The sequence below is a fragment of the Canis lupus genome, chromosome 17 (assembly GCF_011100685.1).
Source record: "Canis lupus familiaris isolate Mischka breed German Shepherd chromosome 17, alternate assembly UU_Cfam_GSD_1.0, whole genome shotgun sequence".
NCBI classification, from domain to species: Eukaryota; Metazoa; Chordata; class Mammalia; order Carnivora; family Canidae; genus Canis; species Canis lupus.
Window position 1 is genome coordinate 57722552 of NC_049238.1, and position 18737 is coordinate 57741288.

Here is an 18737-nt window from a genome sequence, read left to right on the forward strand (position 1 = left end):
TGGAAAAATAGTGACTCTGAGCAAAGAAAGATGACTGAGTTGGAGGGAGGAGGAAGGCAAAACCCAGGAAATCACAGGGAGAGGGCGTGAGAAAAAGAGAAACATTTAAGGTGGGAAATTGAGGACAGTGACCTTGGAGGAGATTGGAAGACAAAAAGGAGTGCTATCGGGGATGAAAAGGTTTGCAGATTGAGGTAGTGGGTGGAGAGAGAATGGGTTGATGAGAGGGCGAGGAGGCTGCGGCGGTGTTTGTGCGCGAGGCCCCGAAGCAGTCTGGGCGGAGCAGGTGGCAGAGGCAGCCGCGGAAGAGGCCTGGCCCTTGCAGGTTTCCGCCACCATCACGTCTGGAGGATGCTCCCGGGCGGCGCGGGAGGACCGTAGGAAGACCGAGGCCAGGAGGACCGCGGTCGGGCCCGGGAAATCCATGAAGAGGGCGGACGGTGGGTCCTGCTGTCGCCGCCGCTGCCCCGCGCACCTCGCGCCTTACCGGTCCGGGGACGCGGCGCGAGCCCCGCAGCCCTCTCTGCAGTCTCCGGGCCGGGAGCGACGGCATCCCGAGGCGGCCGGCAGCTGGGCGGCGGCGGCCGAGGAGGAAGAGGCAGCGGCGGCCGCCGCACCCTGGATGAGGTGAGAGCGCTGCGGGAGCCGGGGGGTGGCGGCGCGGGCGCGGGGCGCGGGGCGCGGGGCGCGGGGCGCGGGGCTGGGACCCAGGGCCCGGCTATCCCGCGCCCGGGAGGGATGGGCGCCGACTCACAGCAGCTTGGACGGGGTCGGAGGACACCCAGGAGGAGGTCTTGGGGGGCCGATGCGCTGGTGGCGGGGGAGAGGGGGGAAGAGCGGTGGGGAAGTTGCCTAGAAATAAAGATGTGCTGCTGGATTGTGCTGGACTAAGGCTTGGGAAACGCGTCTCTCTCCCAGGTCTTGACACCCGCTCTGTCGGTGCCCATGAAGTTGAAGGCCATACCTACTGGGTCGAGTCAAAGGAGAGATCAACACAGGATGCAGAAGCCATGCCAGGGTGGAAGCATTAGGGACACCGAGCAAAAGGAGATAGAGGATCAGGAAATGTGCACGGGTGTACCGTTGAAGGAGCACCCATTGCTTGCTCTTACACCCTCTTTTTTTTGTTTTTGTTTTTTTAATTTACGTGGTTTTTATTTACCTAAGATATAGCAGGGTGGGGTTTGGTGATGGTTCTTTCTTTCTGGGCTCTCTTCCCCTGCGGAGCCCGAGGGAGCTGGAGCTCTGCCTGTTGGCCGGATGAGGCCGTACAGAACAAGCTCCACTTAAATTCAGCCCCTTCCTTTGCACTGAGATGGAAGACTGGACAGATTAGGCCTACATTTTCTTCATGTAGCATTAGCAGCACAAAAATCTGCCATGCATATGAGTTTTGGGAGGAGAGACAGATTGTGCTATTGGCCATTTTTGAAATAAGCGTTTCTTTGTCTTGGCATTTTTAGCTTATTCTTTTATGGGAACCCAGTACTCATAAATCAGACTACAAGGCAAGAGTGTCTTCAGTCTCTAAGCTACCGTTAACTAACTAGGATGTGAAAAAAAGGAGCTTGATTTCCCTAGGCCTCGTTTCCTATGCTTAAAAAATCACAGTTTCGATCTTTTGAGGATTAACTACAGAACTAGATATTAATGGAAACTGCTTTCTGTGTTCAGGACTAGGCTTTATTTGTGAACTGAGAAACTAGTTTATTCACACTTAATTGTATTTATTCATCATACTGTCCACTGTGAGAAAAAGGAGTCAAAGACATTTAGTTAACAGTGCTTAAAGGAATCTATTTCTATTTCTAGAAAGGAATCATTTCTATTAAGAAACTCATAAAAAGATGACTGCTTTTAAGAAGGAATGAGGCAGCACCTAAAACTAATATAACACTATTCATTAACTGGAATTAAAATAAAAACTTAAAAAAGAGGGAGCACCTAGGAGGGTCAGGTCATGATCCTGTGGTCCTGGGATGGAGCCCCACATAGGGCTGAATCTTCTTCTCCCTCTCCCTCTCCCTCTTCCATTCCCCCATACTCATTCTCTCTCTCTCTCTCTCAAATAAATAAAATCCTTAAAGTATAACTTTAAAAAAGAAGGAAGGAGGCAAGAAGCACTCATTATTTGATTTTTTTAGAATGTGGAATTTTAGTCTAAACAATTACTTTTTCTTAAATGTATCTCTGTGGTGTTGAATATTTTTCACAGACTACTTTGGATTTTTTTAAAGCTTGAAATTTAAAAAAAATCATGTGAATATGTATTTATAATTTAAAGTCTTCTTAACTGTTTTATACATACTGGAGTGAATTATTTTCATAAAAAGGAGCATTGCTATTGCAAAATTTAAAATAGATCAAGACTCCTTTTATAAAAATGTGACTTTTCATACTGTCTTTGGTAACAAAAAGTTTATAGGGTTCTCTAGTTGTGTTTTAATTGTTAAAATAGATAGCACACTTTCATTATTTCCCTAATGGTTATTCATCTGGCAAATCTCTACATCTTAGTTGATATAATGATGAGCCTTGAAACGTTTTTAAACATTTCAGGAATTCCCAAATGAAGCAGTGTCAGGAACTTCACTGAGGTTGCTGCTACTCTGGCCCTCATTTAAAAATCAGTTCTTGAGTGCCTGAGTGGCTCAGTTGGTTAAGCCTCCAACTTATGATTTCAGCTCAGGTCATCATCCCAGGGTTGTGAGTTTGAGCCATATGTTGGCTCTGCAATGAGTGTCGAACCTGCTTGGGATTCTCTCTTTCTACGTCTGCCCCTCCCTGCTTGCACGCTCATGCACACATGCATTCTCTATTTAAAAAAAAAATCAGTTCTCTAGGAATGTGTAGCATTTATTTATTTATTTGTTTGTTTATTTATTTATTTATTTTTAAATAGGCTCCACACCAACTGAAAGTGGGGCTTGAGATCAAGAGTTTCATGTTCACCCACGAGCCAGAGGGGCACCCCTTTACTTTCAAAAACATACCTGTCTTATCTATAGTACTTGCAGTTTCTGAGTGGTAGAGGCTTGTGCTTGGGAAGGGGTGTTTTGGATGTTCAATTTTTCTGTCAAGTCAATTTAAAAATGGAAGAGGACACCTCTGCACATTATCCAGATTCAATTAATTCTGCTATTTGTTGAGCAAGGATGGTAGAGGTCAGTGCAAAACTGGATGCAGGATGACCCTCAAGTAGCTCAGAATCTATAGCTGTAAACTATGCTCATTAAACTATAGAATGGAGTAAGTGCTGTAGCATAAATATGAACTATGGAAATGATAAACAAACAAATTAATTAAAGAACCTCTTCAGGGGAAGCAGACTGTATCCCAAGAGGTCATACAACGTGATATTATCTTGGAAAATATGTTAGGATCTGGTCTTTACCTTGTGGAATCTGTTTCTCAGGCTGGTATTAAACAAATCCACAAGGCTACTGTGGATTAATAATTTGCCCAGAAAGGCAAATTATTAGGAGGATTCTAACATCTCAAGGAACTAGACCCTCTTCTGTTACTTTAGTGAGGTCTCTGGGCATACTCACTGCATTTGGAAAACAAATTAAGACCTAAGATTGTTTTTGAAATGAATTTAGAACAAGGGAAAGCAATCAATGGATTCCAGATTTTAGAAATGGAATAGCTTTAAACAGAATGAACAAGGGAAACAAAAGAATTCTTTCTTCCCTGGATGGTGAGTGACATTAATGGTCAACCTCTCTTCTTACGTACTCCTTTTTTGTCTATTTCTGACATGCTAATGTTTTCAATTAGGTAACAATCTATTTGGCTTGGGAATCCTTGTGTCTCTTTTTAAGTGTTGGCATATCTTTTCTCTGAACCAGTTTGTGTTCCTTGTAAAGTTTACATTTTAGACATCAAGACTTACTTTCCTTTAGGTAAAATTCATGATGGGGGTAGGGAAGGTATAGCCCCTATGTGCTGGCAATATGAGCTAGGTGATTAATGGCTACTAAATGTAGTTCAAAGAAGCAGAGGACCAGAGAGGGCTTCACACATACACAAGAGGTGAATTTTATCTGGCCTGGCAAAACAATGAAGCCAGGGTTGGGTGGGAAGCAAATTTTAGCAAAGGGATAAAAAAATGTACAGCCCTGGGAAAATGCTTTCTTGAAATGAGACCCATGCTTTGATAGAACTTTTCAATGAGGATTTAATTCAAAAGTGATCCTATTTCAAGTATGCAATTATTTAAAAAGAGAAATTAAGTGAGTTGCCAGCTGATGGCAATCTGTCTCAGGGTGCACTTTTAAACCCTAGCAGATTGCATTTTTTTTAAAGGAGATTTTATTTTATTTTAAAGATATTATTTATTCATGAGAAACACAGAGACATAGGCAGAGGCAGAAGCAGGCTCCTTGCAGGGAGCCCAATGCAGACCTCGATCCCAGGACCCTGGGATCCTGGCATGAGCCAAAGGCAGATGCTTAACCACTGAGTCACCCAGGCACCCCCAGATTGCATGTTCTAGGTAGATGGCCTGGAACCAGCAGACAATTGTAGGGGGAATGATGTCAGAGAAGGTTAAATTCCTAACATCAAACTTCAGCCAGTATGTCTCTTTAGCCATCTATCTTTTTGTAATTATTATTTTGTTACTTCTTTATTGAGGTATAATTGACATAAAACAAACTGGGCAAATTTATAGTGTACAATTTGAAAAGTTTTGACATATGTGAAATTATCACATGCTCATCATCCCAAAAGGTCTCCTTCTTCCCTTTTATAACCCTCTCTCCTTCTTTCCCCCATTAACACACAGGCCACTAAGCTGCGTTCTGCCACTATATGTAAGTTTGCATTTTCTAGAAATTTATATAAATGAAATCACATAATAGGTAATCTTTGTTTTGGTATGGCTTCTTTCACTCAGCATAATTATTTTGATATTTCTCCATGATGTCATGGATATCAATAGTACATTTTCTTTTGTTGCTGAGTAGTATTCTCTTGTATGGATATGCCGCAGGTTGATTATTTCACCACCTGTTGCTTCCAGTTTTTGGTTATTACAAATAACACTGCTGTGAACATTCATGTGCGAGTCTTTGCGTGGACACATGCCTTCATTTCTTGTAGGTAAATTTCTAGTAGTAGAACAGTAGGCATATGTTTAATATTTTAAGAAACCACCAAATTCTTTCTCAAAGGGGTTGTATCCTTTGACATTCCCACTAGCAATATATGAAGGCTCCTGTTTCTCCACATTCTTATCACCACTTACTATTGTCTTTTTTATTAGAGCACTCTAGTGTGTGTGAAATGGTATCTTATGATTTTGGTTTGCATTGTCCTAGTGATTGCTAATGTTGAACATCTTTTTATATACTTAATTACCATCCATATATTTTGGGTGAAGTGTCTGTTGAAATCTTTTGCCTAGTTTTTTATTGAGTTGTTTGCTTTTCTATGGTTAAATTTGGGATTTTCTTATGTATTAGAGATACAAGTCTTTATTATAGAGGTACTTTGTAAATATGCTCTCCCAATCTATCTCGTCTTTCCATTTTAATAAACGTCTTTTGAAGACCAAATATTCATAAATTTTGCCAAAGTAAGTGCAAACTACCAAATTTTTCTTTTTTGGATTTTTGCTTTTAATGTCATATCTAAGAAACTATTGCTTAACCCAGTATCACCAAAATATTCTCCTATATTTTCTTGTAGAAATGTTATAGTTTTACATCTTACACTTGGTCTATGATTCATTTTGAGTTAACTTTTGTATGTGGTACAAGATATTGATGAGGGTTCATTTTTTACAGATAGATATCTACTTGTTCAAGCACTGTTTGTTGAGAACTCTGTTCTTTCTCCATTTAATTGCTTTGGTACTTTTATTGAAATCTATTGATCAAATATATATAGGTCTATGTCAGAATTTTCTATTGATCTATTTGTCTATTTTAAGACCAATACCATATTGTCTTGTCTTTTTTTTGAAAGCCACTGACTTTATTGATTAAAAAAAAAACTTTATAAGGACAGTGCCTCTTCTTGCCAAAAAAGGAGCCAAATAGCATAAGACAGACCAGAGATGGAAGTGGGAGTGAGGGAAAAGCCAGGAATCCATTTGGAAAAGCTGATAATTGTTGACATGAAACTGGCAAGGGAGGAGAAAGAAGATGCATGCAAGAGCAAGAATTCAAAAAAAAAAAAAATTGAAATGGTGAGGGGAAAGAACTCCCAATGACCTTGTAGTACATCACAGGTGAATATGACAACAGCAATCTCTTCCTTTGTAGAGGATGGGGAGGAGTCCCCATGTCCTGCAAACTCTGGAAACTCAATGCTGGGGCTAGGGATTGGAGGCTCCCCAAAGAGCCTCACAAGAAGGCACTGTACCACTCTAGAAGGCCCTTGAGGTAGTCCCAGGACTGCTTGGCATTGGTACCACATGTGTCCTTCATCCATTCCCGGAAGACATCTTCATCTTCCTTAGCACCAGAAACTGGCCAAGGACCATATAAGCCTTGTCAAAGCCCCTTCCTCCAGCTTCTTGCCCAGAACTTCACCAATCCTGGCCAGGCTCCCTGGTGGCCTCTTCCCCCCACCCCCATGGATTCTGCCATGATATCTCAGTGCTTTGGGGAGGTTATCTTCATCAGTTTAATTGGTAGCTTTAGCTCCCATATAGCTCCTCCTGCCACCCAACCACTCCCACTGATGCCTCATCCCACTCCATATGATCTTGATCACAGCAGTCCTTTTTAAGTTTGAAGATCATGTAGTGTCAATCTTCCAACTTTATCCTTCTTATTTTAAATCATTTTGGCTATTCTAAGTCCTTTGTATTCTCATATACATTTTAGAATCTACTCCTCAATACAGACAAAAGTCCTGCTGGTAATTTAAGTGGGATTACACTAAGCCTACAGAATTGGTATTTTAACAATATTGAATCTCCTGATCCATACACATGGTACGTACTCCATTTATTCAGGCTAATGGTTCTCAGCTGTGCCTCATAAGGGACATATGACAGTATCTGGACACATTTTTGTTTATCATAACTCAGGAGAAGAAACTAAAACTGAAATGAAAAAGTGAGTGAAGATAAATTCATGAGATATCAAAATTTGTGGATAGAGCTAATGCAGTACTTGGAAGAAAATTATGGCACTAAAAAAGAAAGTTCTTAAATCAATGATCTAAGCATCCACTTTAAGAAACTGGAAAAGTAAGAGCAAATGAAATTCAAAGTAAGCAGAAGAAAGAAACAATAAAGGATCAAGCAATAAACCGAAAAGAGAGGAAAAAATAGAGAAGATTAATAAAGCCAAAACCAGTTCTCTGAAAAGGTAAATAAAACTGATAAACTTCTAGTCAAGTTTATCAAACAAAAATATATGATATGATATATTTCCTTATGATAGATAAGGACTATTGGGGATATTGGGAATGAGAAAGATGACATCACTACAGATTCTACAAATATCAAAGGACTAATAACTGACGGGGAATTCCAACCCATTAGGATACCTGAGTGGCTCAATTGGTAGAGCATACAACTCTTTTTTTTAATTTCTTTTATTTATTTATGATAGTCATAGAGAGAGAGAGAGAGAGGCAGAGACACAGGCAGAGGGAGAAGCAGGCTCCATGCATCAGGAGCCCGATGTGGGATTCGATCCCTGGTCTCTAGGATCGCGCCCTGGGCCAAAGGCAGGCACCAAACCACTGCGCCACCCAGGGATCCCTTTTTTTTTTTTTTTAGCATACAACTCTTGATCTCAGAGTTGTAAGTTTAAGCCCCATATTGGGTGTAAAGATTATTTAAAAATAAAACCTTATAAAAAAGAAAACAGAATTCCAAGCCATCAATAGCAGAACATTAAACCAAACGCAGTCCTCTGAGCACAGGACCCTATACAAGCGCACAAGTTGCACAGAAAAGTCTACTCTGCTGGTTATAGAATTCTAGATAACTGCTTTTATTTTTTCTTTCAATATGTTATTATTTCTTTTATTTTTGTGTTTTTGTTTCTTCCAGTACTTTAAAGATGTTGCTATGCTGTTTTTTAGCTTGCAATTTTTCTAATGAGAATTCTGCTCTCATTATCTTTGTTTCTCTATATAAAATGGGTCTGTTTTCCCTTTAATGCCTTGAGGATCATCCCTTTTTCATTAATCTTAAGCAGTTAGTTATAATGAAGTCTGATGCAGTTATTTTCTTTGTGTGTGTGTGTGCTTTGATTTTTTTGTTGAGCTTATTAGATCTCTATGCTTATAATTTTCATTAAAGTTGGGATAATTTTAAGCTATTATTTCTTCAAAAATTCTTTGTTGCCCCTTCTACCTAATTTTCTTTGGGGACTCCAATTACCCAAAAATTGTATCAATTGAAATTTTCCCATATATCACTGACACGCTGTTCTCTTTTCATTTTTCCAGTCTCTTGTCACTGTTTAATTTTGGATCATTTTTATTGCTGTGTCTTCAAGTTGACTAACCTTATCTTCTGCAGTGTCTAATCTAATAGTAATCCCATTCAGTTCATTATTCATCCAGATACTGGCTTTTTCAACTCTAGAAGTTTGATTTGTCTTTAAAAAATGTATGTTACCTAATCTGATCAATCTTTCTACTTTCTTAAACATATGGAAAGCTATAATAAATATTTTAATTCTAATATCTGTGTTGGTTCTAGTTATACTTAGAGTGATTAATTTTTCTCTCCATACTCAGTATTGAATATTTTCCGGCTTCTTTATATACCTGTAATATTTTATTAGCTGTCACACATTGAACATTTTACTTGCTAGATGCTAGATAATATTATATTTCTATAAATATTCTTGAGCTTTATTTGGGGACATAGTTAACTTATTTGGAAACAATTTGATCCTTTCAGGTATTGTTTTTAATCTTTGTTTGATAGAGCCAAAGCAACATTTCATATAGGGACTGACTTTCCCTACTACAGGGGTGATATCCTTCTGAATACTTTACTTATGAGTTTTTATGAAAATTATGTAAATTACGAGGGTTTTTTTTTTTACTTTAGTTAGTAGAGAGACAAACTATTTCCACCCTTGTATGAATAGAAGGATCATTTCCTCTGATTCTTACCCTTAGTTTTCTCATACAAATATGCTGATCATCACTCAAATGAATATTCAAGATATCTGGAGTTTACTCTTCTTTCTGGTACTCTGCTCTATGCACTCTAGCAGCCTTGGCCATCCCAAATTTCTAGCTTTATCTCCTCAACTTTGGGAGACAACTAAGCTTTGCCTGGGTTCCTTCTACCACTGCTACTTGTAAACTCTCTTTAGGCAATAAACAAGGGCTCATTTTGTTTCTCTTGTCTCAGGGATCACTGTATGTGTTGCCTGATAACCAGGGCCTTAAAGTAATTGTTTATGTATTTTGTCTAATTTTTTAGTTATTTCTGTCAAAGGTGAGGAAAAATAAATATGGACCCTGCTACATCATGCTGTCTGGAAGTAGAAGTACCTCTCTAGCCATCTTTTTTTTTTTTTTTTAAGATTTTATTTATTTATTTATTCATGAGAGACAATGAGAGAGAGACAGAGACACAGGCAGAGGGAGAAGCAGGCTCCACACAAGGAGCCCTATGTGGGACTCAATCCTGGATCCCGGGATCACGCCCTGAGCCAAAGCAGACACTCAACCACTGAGCTACCCAGGTGTCCCTAGCCATCTTTCAAATTAGTAGTTTTCAACCCTGACCACATTAGAATTACCTGGCATTGGGAGGAAATTTAAAAAATGGATGTACAGTATCTACTCCAGACCAGTTAAACAAGATTCTTTTAGATTGAGGCCCTAGCATCCATATTCCTTAAAAATACTCTGAGTTTTCTCATATACACTAGGGTTAAAGAACCGTGGATTTAAAAATAATTATTGCATTTAGGGGCACCTGTGTAACTCAGTCGGTTAAGCCTCCAACTCTTGATTTCTGCTCAGGGCATGATCTCAGAGTCATAAGATTTATTCTGATTTTAACTTAGCATCACATGGCATAGCTCTGAGTCCATTCCTGAGATATTCTGTTGTACTTATATCTTTTTTTTTCTGTTGTACTTATATCTATCTGTTTTATAGATTTATGCAGTCTCTGGCACTAGGAGTTCATCTGCATTTGGGTCACATAGCAGTGAACAAATGGATAAAAGAAGTTTAGAAAAGTTAAAGCAGAGGCCACTATGATCTTAGAATATTGAGACAAATGATGCCATTACTGTTAATATTTGGAAGATAAATTCTTATCGTAAATGTGACCTTAGGTGGTTTGAAGGGGTTGCCTGTAGAAAAATGAATTGTCAGAAAGAATACAGCATCTTGACATGGACTTTCATTAGGTCCCATAATTGTGGTTTGCCAATGAAACATACCATCCCCAACTGGATGTGCAGAACATTGTGCTGGAGGGTCATGGTCCAAATCACTAAGTTCCTTATTAATCCATTTCAGCACCATAGTCTGTGCTTTTCTTCCAGCTCCTCACTTTCTTGGTGTGTGCTCAAAGGTCCAGCCAAAACTCTTGATTATCCAGGTGGCAGGGAAGGATTGTTTCTTTCACACCAGTTCTGCCAGACACAGAGCCTCCCTCAAGCTGCGGCCTCAGCCTCCCCATGAGGTAGCTGGTGCCTCTAGGCCCAATGGAGCTCATGCATGTGACACCTCTCTCTCTTTCTAAAACAAAAAAAAACTATTTCATTTATAAATAATTCTGAGAGACTTTGGTGTTCTGTCACTCCAACCAAGACATAAGGCAGGGAGGCAGTGTAATGCTATAGAAACTTTTAAAGCAGGGAACTGTCATATTTAGATCTTTCCTTTAGAACTGTGTGACAACCATATGGGAGATGGGGTTAGGTGTGCTGAATGAAGATATAGGGGATCATTGAGAAGCTAGGGTCAGAGGTAATGAGGGCCTGAACTTGGGCATTGGTAGTAGAGAAGGTGAAGAAGGGATGAACTTGAGAATTTCTGAAGTAGAAGGGATAGGATTTGCTGATCAAGAAGGATAAAACAAGAGTTACTCTTAAATTTCTAGGTCAATTATGGAGTAAGTAATAATATCATTAACTGAGATAGATAATATGGTATGAGAAGTAGGTATCAGGGAAATGAATTACTTCAGTTTGGGACATCCAAAAGTTGTCTTGTAGAACCATCTCTGACCTGAAATTTTTCTGAGCCATAGGAGAGAGAAAACATTTAGAGCATATCTTCTGAATGTGCTGTAAAATTTTTAATAGGTGTATCTTTCTCTTTTATTTGACTTAGGTATATATTAAAATATATTTACATTTCTTGTGCATGCATCAGTTAATAGTAGAATAAAGTAGGTATCTTGTAGATGACAAGGTCAGGGATTATTGTAGAGATTTGTTAATGCTTATTTATTTATTGAGGCTGTGGGAGCATTCATTTCTCCCTCTTTTGGACAAAACCCCTACATTCCTGGGGAAGTGGCAATATGGTGGAAAAGCAGGACTCAACTCACCTGGCCCCACAAACTTACTTAGATAACTCTCAAAACATCCTGAACACCTACAAATTCGACCTGAGATTTAAAGACAGAATAGCTGGAATGCTACAAAGAGAACAGTTGTTGCTTCTAACAGGGTAGGAAGGTGAAAAATGAATAAAAAAAGAATAAAGTGGGGAAGGGAAACTGTGAGTAGCCGGGCTAAAGCAGAGTGGCAAAAGCCTCCAGAGCAAGAAAGCCCAGCCCCGGAGAAATGGGAACTTTAAAAATCCACACCGGAGTTTTCCCTGACTGAAAAGTGCTTAGCAAGGAAATCGGGCAGAATCGCAGGAGGGACAGTGAAGGCTTAAGATTCCTGAGTAACTATAAGTGGAGGGGGGCCCGGGGGAAAGCTCACTGCAAACTGCAGTCAGATATCGGTAAAAGGCTGGAGCCCCGCATTCCTCCAGGGCATTTGGGAGAAGCCAGTCAGTTAGGTGGACCAGGTCCAGAAGGAGGTGGCTGTATCCCATTCCCTTCAGGAGAGGCAGTCCCCGGGAGCACGGGTCCAGTGGCACAGGGCCCCAGATCCCAAGGCACCCAATAAAACAAAGTCAGAGATCAGGCATTCCCCCTGGTACAGGAGGAAGAGGGGACGGCACAGTAAAGCAAGAATTCTCCTACCTCCAGGCGCCCTGCAAGCTGTGCACCCACACCTGCCCCCAGGAGCATCTAGGCCAGTGCGGACTGGGAGACTGTGGTTAGTTACTCGAGGGAGCTCCATTCTAGAGCTGGAAACCTGGCTGCCACCATTGTAGTTTTTCCTCTTTGTTTCACCTTGTGCCTGGGAGAGGCAGGACTGCCAGGGAACAAAAGCCTCACAGGATGAACAGCTCATACTGAGCCCAGCACCTGTCCAGGGGTGGGACATCTCTGCAAAGGCACCTGAGAATCAGCACAGCAGACCCCTCCCCCAGAAGAACTGCTGGAAAAACAAGGGAAGAGCAAGTTTACTGACAAAGGAGCACTGGAAAGCTCCAGGACTGAGGGAAAATAGTATATAGAACTACAGGGTCCTTTTTTTTTTTTTCCATTATGACTCGTTTTTATATCAGACTAAAAATGTCCAATATTTTTTCTCTTTTCCCACCTAAACTACAATATTTTACCAGCTCTTCATTTTTAAGTTTTTTCCTTTTTGACTTTCATATTTTCACAATTACATGTCTTAGATATATTTTTCACTTTTGGATTCCCATCAATGTATTCAATTCAATTTTGGTAGATATATGAAATATGGGTGTTTGTTTTTTGTTTTTGCCTCGTTTTGTTTTACAATGGAACTTCGTACCTTCTAAAACATGACCAACATACACCCAGAACCAAGTGGAACACCATGTTGGCTCATTCTGTGAGATTATATTCTCTTCTGTCCCATTCTGCCCCCCTCTTTTATTTTGTTTATGTTTTTGTGGTCAATGTTGGGGCTTTATTTTTTTTTATTTTTTATTTTTTTTTTTAATGTTGGGGCTTTATAGAAGTATTGCTGGTTTATATAAATTTGGGATTGAACATCTTCTAACACACATAACAAAATACACTCAAAATAAAAAGGATCACCCACTAGGACACCTTAGGTAGACTACATTCTCTCTCCACTACCACTTCCTCGCCACCATTATCCGCCCCCCTTTTTTCCCTCTATTCTCTACTCTTTTTTTTTTCTTTTTCTTTTTTCTTCTTTGTTTTTGGATTTTTATTTTTACTACTTTGTTTTTAAATTTGTTTTTCACCACAGTGGTCCTTTTGTTTTATTTTTTTCTATTCTTATTTTTCTTTAATTTTCTGGTTTCTGACCTCTTCAGAATCATCCAGGGTGTATTTTACTTAGTTTGTGGTTGATATTCTTGACTCAGGCCGCTCATACAGCCATTCTGCATTGGGCAAAAAGACTAGAAGGAAGAGTTCACCACAAAAGAATGAAATGGTATCAGTACTCTCTGCCACAGAGTTACAGGATTTGGATTTAAATATGATGTCAGAAATTCAATTCAGAAGTACAACTATGGAGCTACTGGTGGCTCTGGAAAAAAAGCATAAAGGACTCTAGAGACTTCATTATTGCAGAATTGAGATCTAATCAGGCTGAAATTAAAAATAGGTTAAATGAAATGCAATCCAAACTGGATGTTCTAACTGTTAGGGTTAATGAGGTGGAAAAGAGAATGAGTGACAAAGAAGACAAGTTGATGGTAAGGAAGGAAGCTGAGGAAAAAAGAGAAAAAACAATTAAGAGTCCACGAAGAAAGGCTTGGGGAAATAAATAATAGCTTGAGAAGGAAGAATATACATCTAATTGGGATTCCAGAAGAGGCTGAGAGGGAGAAAGGACTATAAAGTGTATTTGAACAAGTCATAGCTGAGAACTTCCCAAATCTGTGGAAGGAAACAGGCATTCAGAACCAAGAGATAGAGAGGATGCCCCCCCCAAAATCAATAAAAACCATTCAACACCTTGACATTTAATAGTGAAACTTGCAAATTTCAAAGATGAAGAGAAAATTCTTAAAGCAGCTCGAGACAAGAGACTCTTAACTTATATGGGGAGAAATATCAGATTAACAGCAGACTTCTCCACAGAGACCTGGCAGGCCAGAGAGGGCTGGTGTGATGTATGCAGGGTACTAAATGAGAAAAACATGCAGCCAAAAATACTTTATCCAGCAAGGCTGTCATTCAGAATAGAAGGAGAGATAAGGAGCTTTCAGGATAGGTAGAAACTGAAAGAATATGTGACTACCATACTGGTTCTGTAAGCAATATTAAGGGGGACCTGTAAAGAAAGAGGAAACCCAAAGAAACAATCCACAAAAACAGAGACTGAATAGGTAATATGATGACACTAAATTCATATCTTTCAATAGTTACTCTGAATGTGCATGGGCTAAATGAGCCCATCAAAAGATGCAGGGTACTGGAATTGATAAACAAGCAAGACCCACCTATTTGCTGTCTCCAAAAGACTCATTTTAGACCTAAGGACACCTCCAGCCTGAAAATGAAGGGATAGAGAACCATTTACCATTCAAATGGTCCTTGAAAGAAAGCTAGGGTAGCAATCCTCATATCAGATAAATTAAGGTTTATGCCAAAGACTGTAGTAAGAGATGAAGAGAGACACTATATCATACTTAAAGGGTCTATCCAACAGGAAGCTTTAACAATCATGAATATTTATGCCCCTAATGTGGGAGCTGCCAAGTATATCAATCAATTAATAACCAAAGTAAAGACATACTTAGATAATAATACACTAATAGTAGAAGACTTCAACATGGTACTTTTAGCAAATGAAGATCTTCTAAGCAGAACATCACCAAATAAACAAGGGCCTTTAAATGATACACTGGGCCAAAGAGATTTCATAGATATATATGGAACTTTCCATCCAAATGCAATTGAATACACATTCTTCTCAAGGGTACATGGAACTTTCTCCAGAATAGACCACATACTGGGTCAGAAATCAGGTCTCAACCAATACCAAAAGATTGGGATTGTCCCCTGCATATTTTGAGACTGCAGTACTTTGAAACTAGAACTCAATCTCAAGAAGAAATTTGGAAGAAACTCAAACACGTGGAGGTTAAAGAGCAAACTACTAAAAGATGAATGGATCAACCAGGAAATTAGAGAAGAATTAAAAAGATTCATGGGGATCCCTGGGTGGCGCAGCGGTTTGGCGCCTGCCTTTGGCCCAGGGCGCGATCCTGGAGACCCGGGATCGAATCCCACGTCGGGCTCCCGGTGCATGGAGCCTGCTTCTCCCTCTGCCTGTGTCTCTGCCTCTCTCTCTCTCTGTGACTATCATAAATAAATAAAAAATTAAAAAAAAAATAAAAAAATAAAAAGATTCATGGAAGCTAATGAAAATGAAGATAAACCATTCAAAATCTTTGGGATACAGCAAAAGCAGTCCTAAGAGGGAAATACATCGCAATACAAGCCTCCCTCAAAAAATTGGAAAAAACTCAAATACATGAGCTAACCTTACACCTAAAGGAATTGGAGAGAGAAAATCAAGTGAAACCTATACCAAGCAGAAGAAAGATAATAAAGGATCGAGCAGAACTCAATGAAATAAAGACCAGAAGAACTGTAGAACAGATCAACAAAACCAGGAGTTGGTTCTTTGAAAGAATTAAGATAGATAAACCCCTAGCCAGCCTTATTAAAAAAAAAAGACTCAAATTAATAAAACCACAAATGAAAGAGGAGAGATCACAACCAGTGCCAAGGAAATTTAAATGATTTTTTAAAAGATTTTATTTATTCCCCCCCCCAAAAGGATTTTATTTATTCATGACACACACACACACACACACACACACACACACACACAGAGGCAGAGACACAGGCAGAGAGAGAAGCAGGCTCCATGCAGGGACCCCGATATGGGAATCGATCCCAGGACTCCAGGATCAAGCCCTGGGCTGAAGGCAGGCTGAGCCACCCAGAGATCCCTATAAATGATTTAAAAAATATATTATGAGCAGCTATATGCCAACAAACTAGGTAATCTAGAAGAAATGGATGAATTTCTGGAAAACCACAAATTACCAAAACTGGAACAGGAAGAAATAGAAATCCTGAACAGGCCAATAACCAGATTAATTTTGAAGCAGTCATCAAAACCTCCCAAGACACAAAAGTCCAGGGCCAGATGGCTTCCCCAAGGAATTCTATCAAACGTTTAAAGAAGAAATAATACCTATTCTACTAAAGCTGTTTCGAGGTATAGAAAAGGAGGGAATACTCCCCACTCATTTTATTTTTATGAGGCCAGTATTACCATGATTCCAAAACCAGACAAAGACCCCACCAAAAAGGAGAATTATAGACCAATATCTCTGATGAATTCGGATGCAAAAATAATCACCAAGATACTAGCCAATAGGATCCAACAGTACATTAAGAATATTATTTACCATGACCAAGTGGGATTTATCCCTGGGATGCAAGAGTGGTTCAACACTCATAAAACAATCAACGTGATAGATCACATCAACAAGAGAAAAAACAAGAACCATATGACCCTCCCAATAGATGCAGAGAAAGCATTTGACAAAATACAGCATCCATTTCTGATTAAAACTCTTTTAAAGTGTAGGGATAGAGGAAACATTCCTCAGCATCCTAAAGGCCATGTATGAAAAGCCCACAGCGAATATCATTATCTATGGGGAAAAACTGAGAGCCTTTCCCGTAAGATCAGGAACATGACAGGGTTGTCCACTCTCACCACTGTTATTCAACATAGTACTAGAAGTCCTAGCCTCAGCAATCAGGCAACAAAAAGAAATAAAAAGCATTTGAATTGGCAAAGAAGAAGTCAAACTCTCCCTCTGATGACATGATACTGTTTATAGAAAACCCCAAAGACTCCACCCCAAGATTGCTAGAACTCATACAGCAATTTGGCAATGTGGCAGGATACAAAATCAGTGGTATTTCTATACACTAACAGTGAGACTGAAGAGAGAGAAATTAAGGAATAAATCTCATTTACAATTGTACCCCAAACCATAAGATACCTAGGAATAAACAGAATCAAAGAGGGAAAGGATCTGTAAAACCACAGAACACTTCTGAAAGAAATTGAGGAAGACACAAAGAAATGGAAAAACATGCCATGTTTATGGATTGGAAGAATAAATATTGTGAAAATGTCAATGTTACCCAGGGCAATTTACACATTTAATGCAATCCCTATCAAAATACCATGGACTTTCTTCAGAGAGTTGGAACAAATCATCTTAAGATTTGTGTGGAATCCAAAAAGACCCTGAATAGCCAGAGGAATATTAAAAAAGAAAACCAATGCCAGTGGCATCACAATGCCAGATTTCAAGCTATATTACAAAGCTGTGATCATCAAAACGGTATGGTACTGGCACAGAAACAGAAATATAGATCAAGGAATAGAATAGAGAACCCAGAAATGGGCCCTCAACTCTATGGTCAACTAATAATATTCAACAAAGTGGGAAAGAATATCCACTGGAAAAAGGACAGTCTCTTCAATAAATGGTGCTCATAAAATTGGACAGCCACATGCAGAAGAATGAAACCAGACCATTCTCTTACACCATACACAAAGATAAATTCAAAATGGATGAAAGATCTAAATGTGAGACAAGAATCCATCAAAATCCTAGAGGAGAACATAGGCAACAACTTTTTTGATCTTGACCACAGTAACTTCTTGCAAGATACATCTATGAAGGCAAGGGAAACAAAAATGAACTATTGGGACTTAATCAGGATAAAAAGCTTTTGCACAGCAAAAGAAACAGTCAACAAAACTAAAGACAACCTACAGAATGGGAGGAGATATTTGCAAATGACATATCAGGTAAAGGGATAGTATCCAAGATCTATAAAGAACTTACAAAACTCAACACCCAAGAAACAAACAAAAAAATCAATCATGAAATAGGCAGAAGACATGAACAGAAATTTCACCAAAGAAGACATAGACATGGCCAACAAGCATACAAGAAAATGCTCTGCATCATTTGCCATCAGGGAAATACAAATCAAAACCACAATGAGAATGGTGAAAACTAACAAGACAGGAAACAATGAGTGTTGGAGAGGATGTGGAGAAAGGGGAACCCTCTTGCACTGTTGGTGGGAATGTGAAATGGTGCAGTCCCTCTGGAAAACTGTGTGGAGGTTCCTCATAGAGTTAAAAATAGAGCTACCCTATGACCCAGCAATTGTACTACTGGGTATTTACCCCAAAGATACAAATGTAGTCAAATGCTGAGACACCTGCACCCCAATGTTCACAGCCGCAAAGTCCACAATAGCCAAACTGTGAAGGAGCCACTATGTCATTTGACAGATGAAAAGATAAAGAAGATGTGGTCGATATATACAATGGAATATTAGCCATCAGAAAGGATGAATACTTACCATTTGCTTTGACGTGGATGGAACCGGAGGGTATTATGCTGGGTGAAATATGTCAATCAGAGAAGGACAATCATCATATGGTTTCACTCATACGTGGAATATAAGAAATAGTGAAAGGGATTATAAGGGAAAGGTGGGAAAAATTAGAGAGGGAGACAAGCCATGAGAGACTCCTAACTCTGGGAAATGAACAAAGGGTTGGGGAAGGAGAGGTGGGTGGGAGGTTGGGGTGACGGTTGATAGGCACTGAGGAGAGCACTTGATGGGATGAGCACTGGATGTT

The 18737-nt window shown here is 39.5% G+C and overlaps 1 protein-coding gene and 1 pseudogene across 13 annotated transcripts in view; one reads left to right on the forward strand and one right to left on the reverse strand.

The window, feature by feature from the left end:
* The first annotated feature begins 205 nt into the window (after window positions 1-205).
* Window positions 206-18737, forward strand: part of PDE4DIPP2 (phosphodiesterase 4D interacting protein) — a 224251-nt gene continuing 205719 nt past the window's right edge. For all 13 annotated transcript variants that reach the window (XR_005372682.1, XM_038561938.1, XM_038561936.1 and 10 more), the window contains exon 1: window positions 206-627. Coding sequence is in view for 12 of the 13 variants with exons in the window: in XM_038561938.1 (XP_038417866.1) it covers window positions 221-627 (407 nt within the window). In the remaining variant the exon portion in view is untranslated. The remainder of the gene's footprint in view (window positions 628-18737) is intronic.
* Window positions 9606-11244, reverse strand: LOC100683492 (annotated as a pseudogene).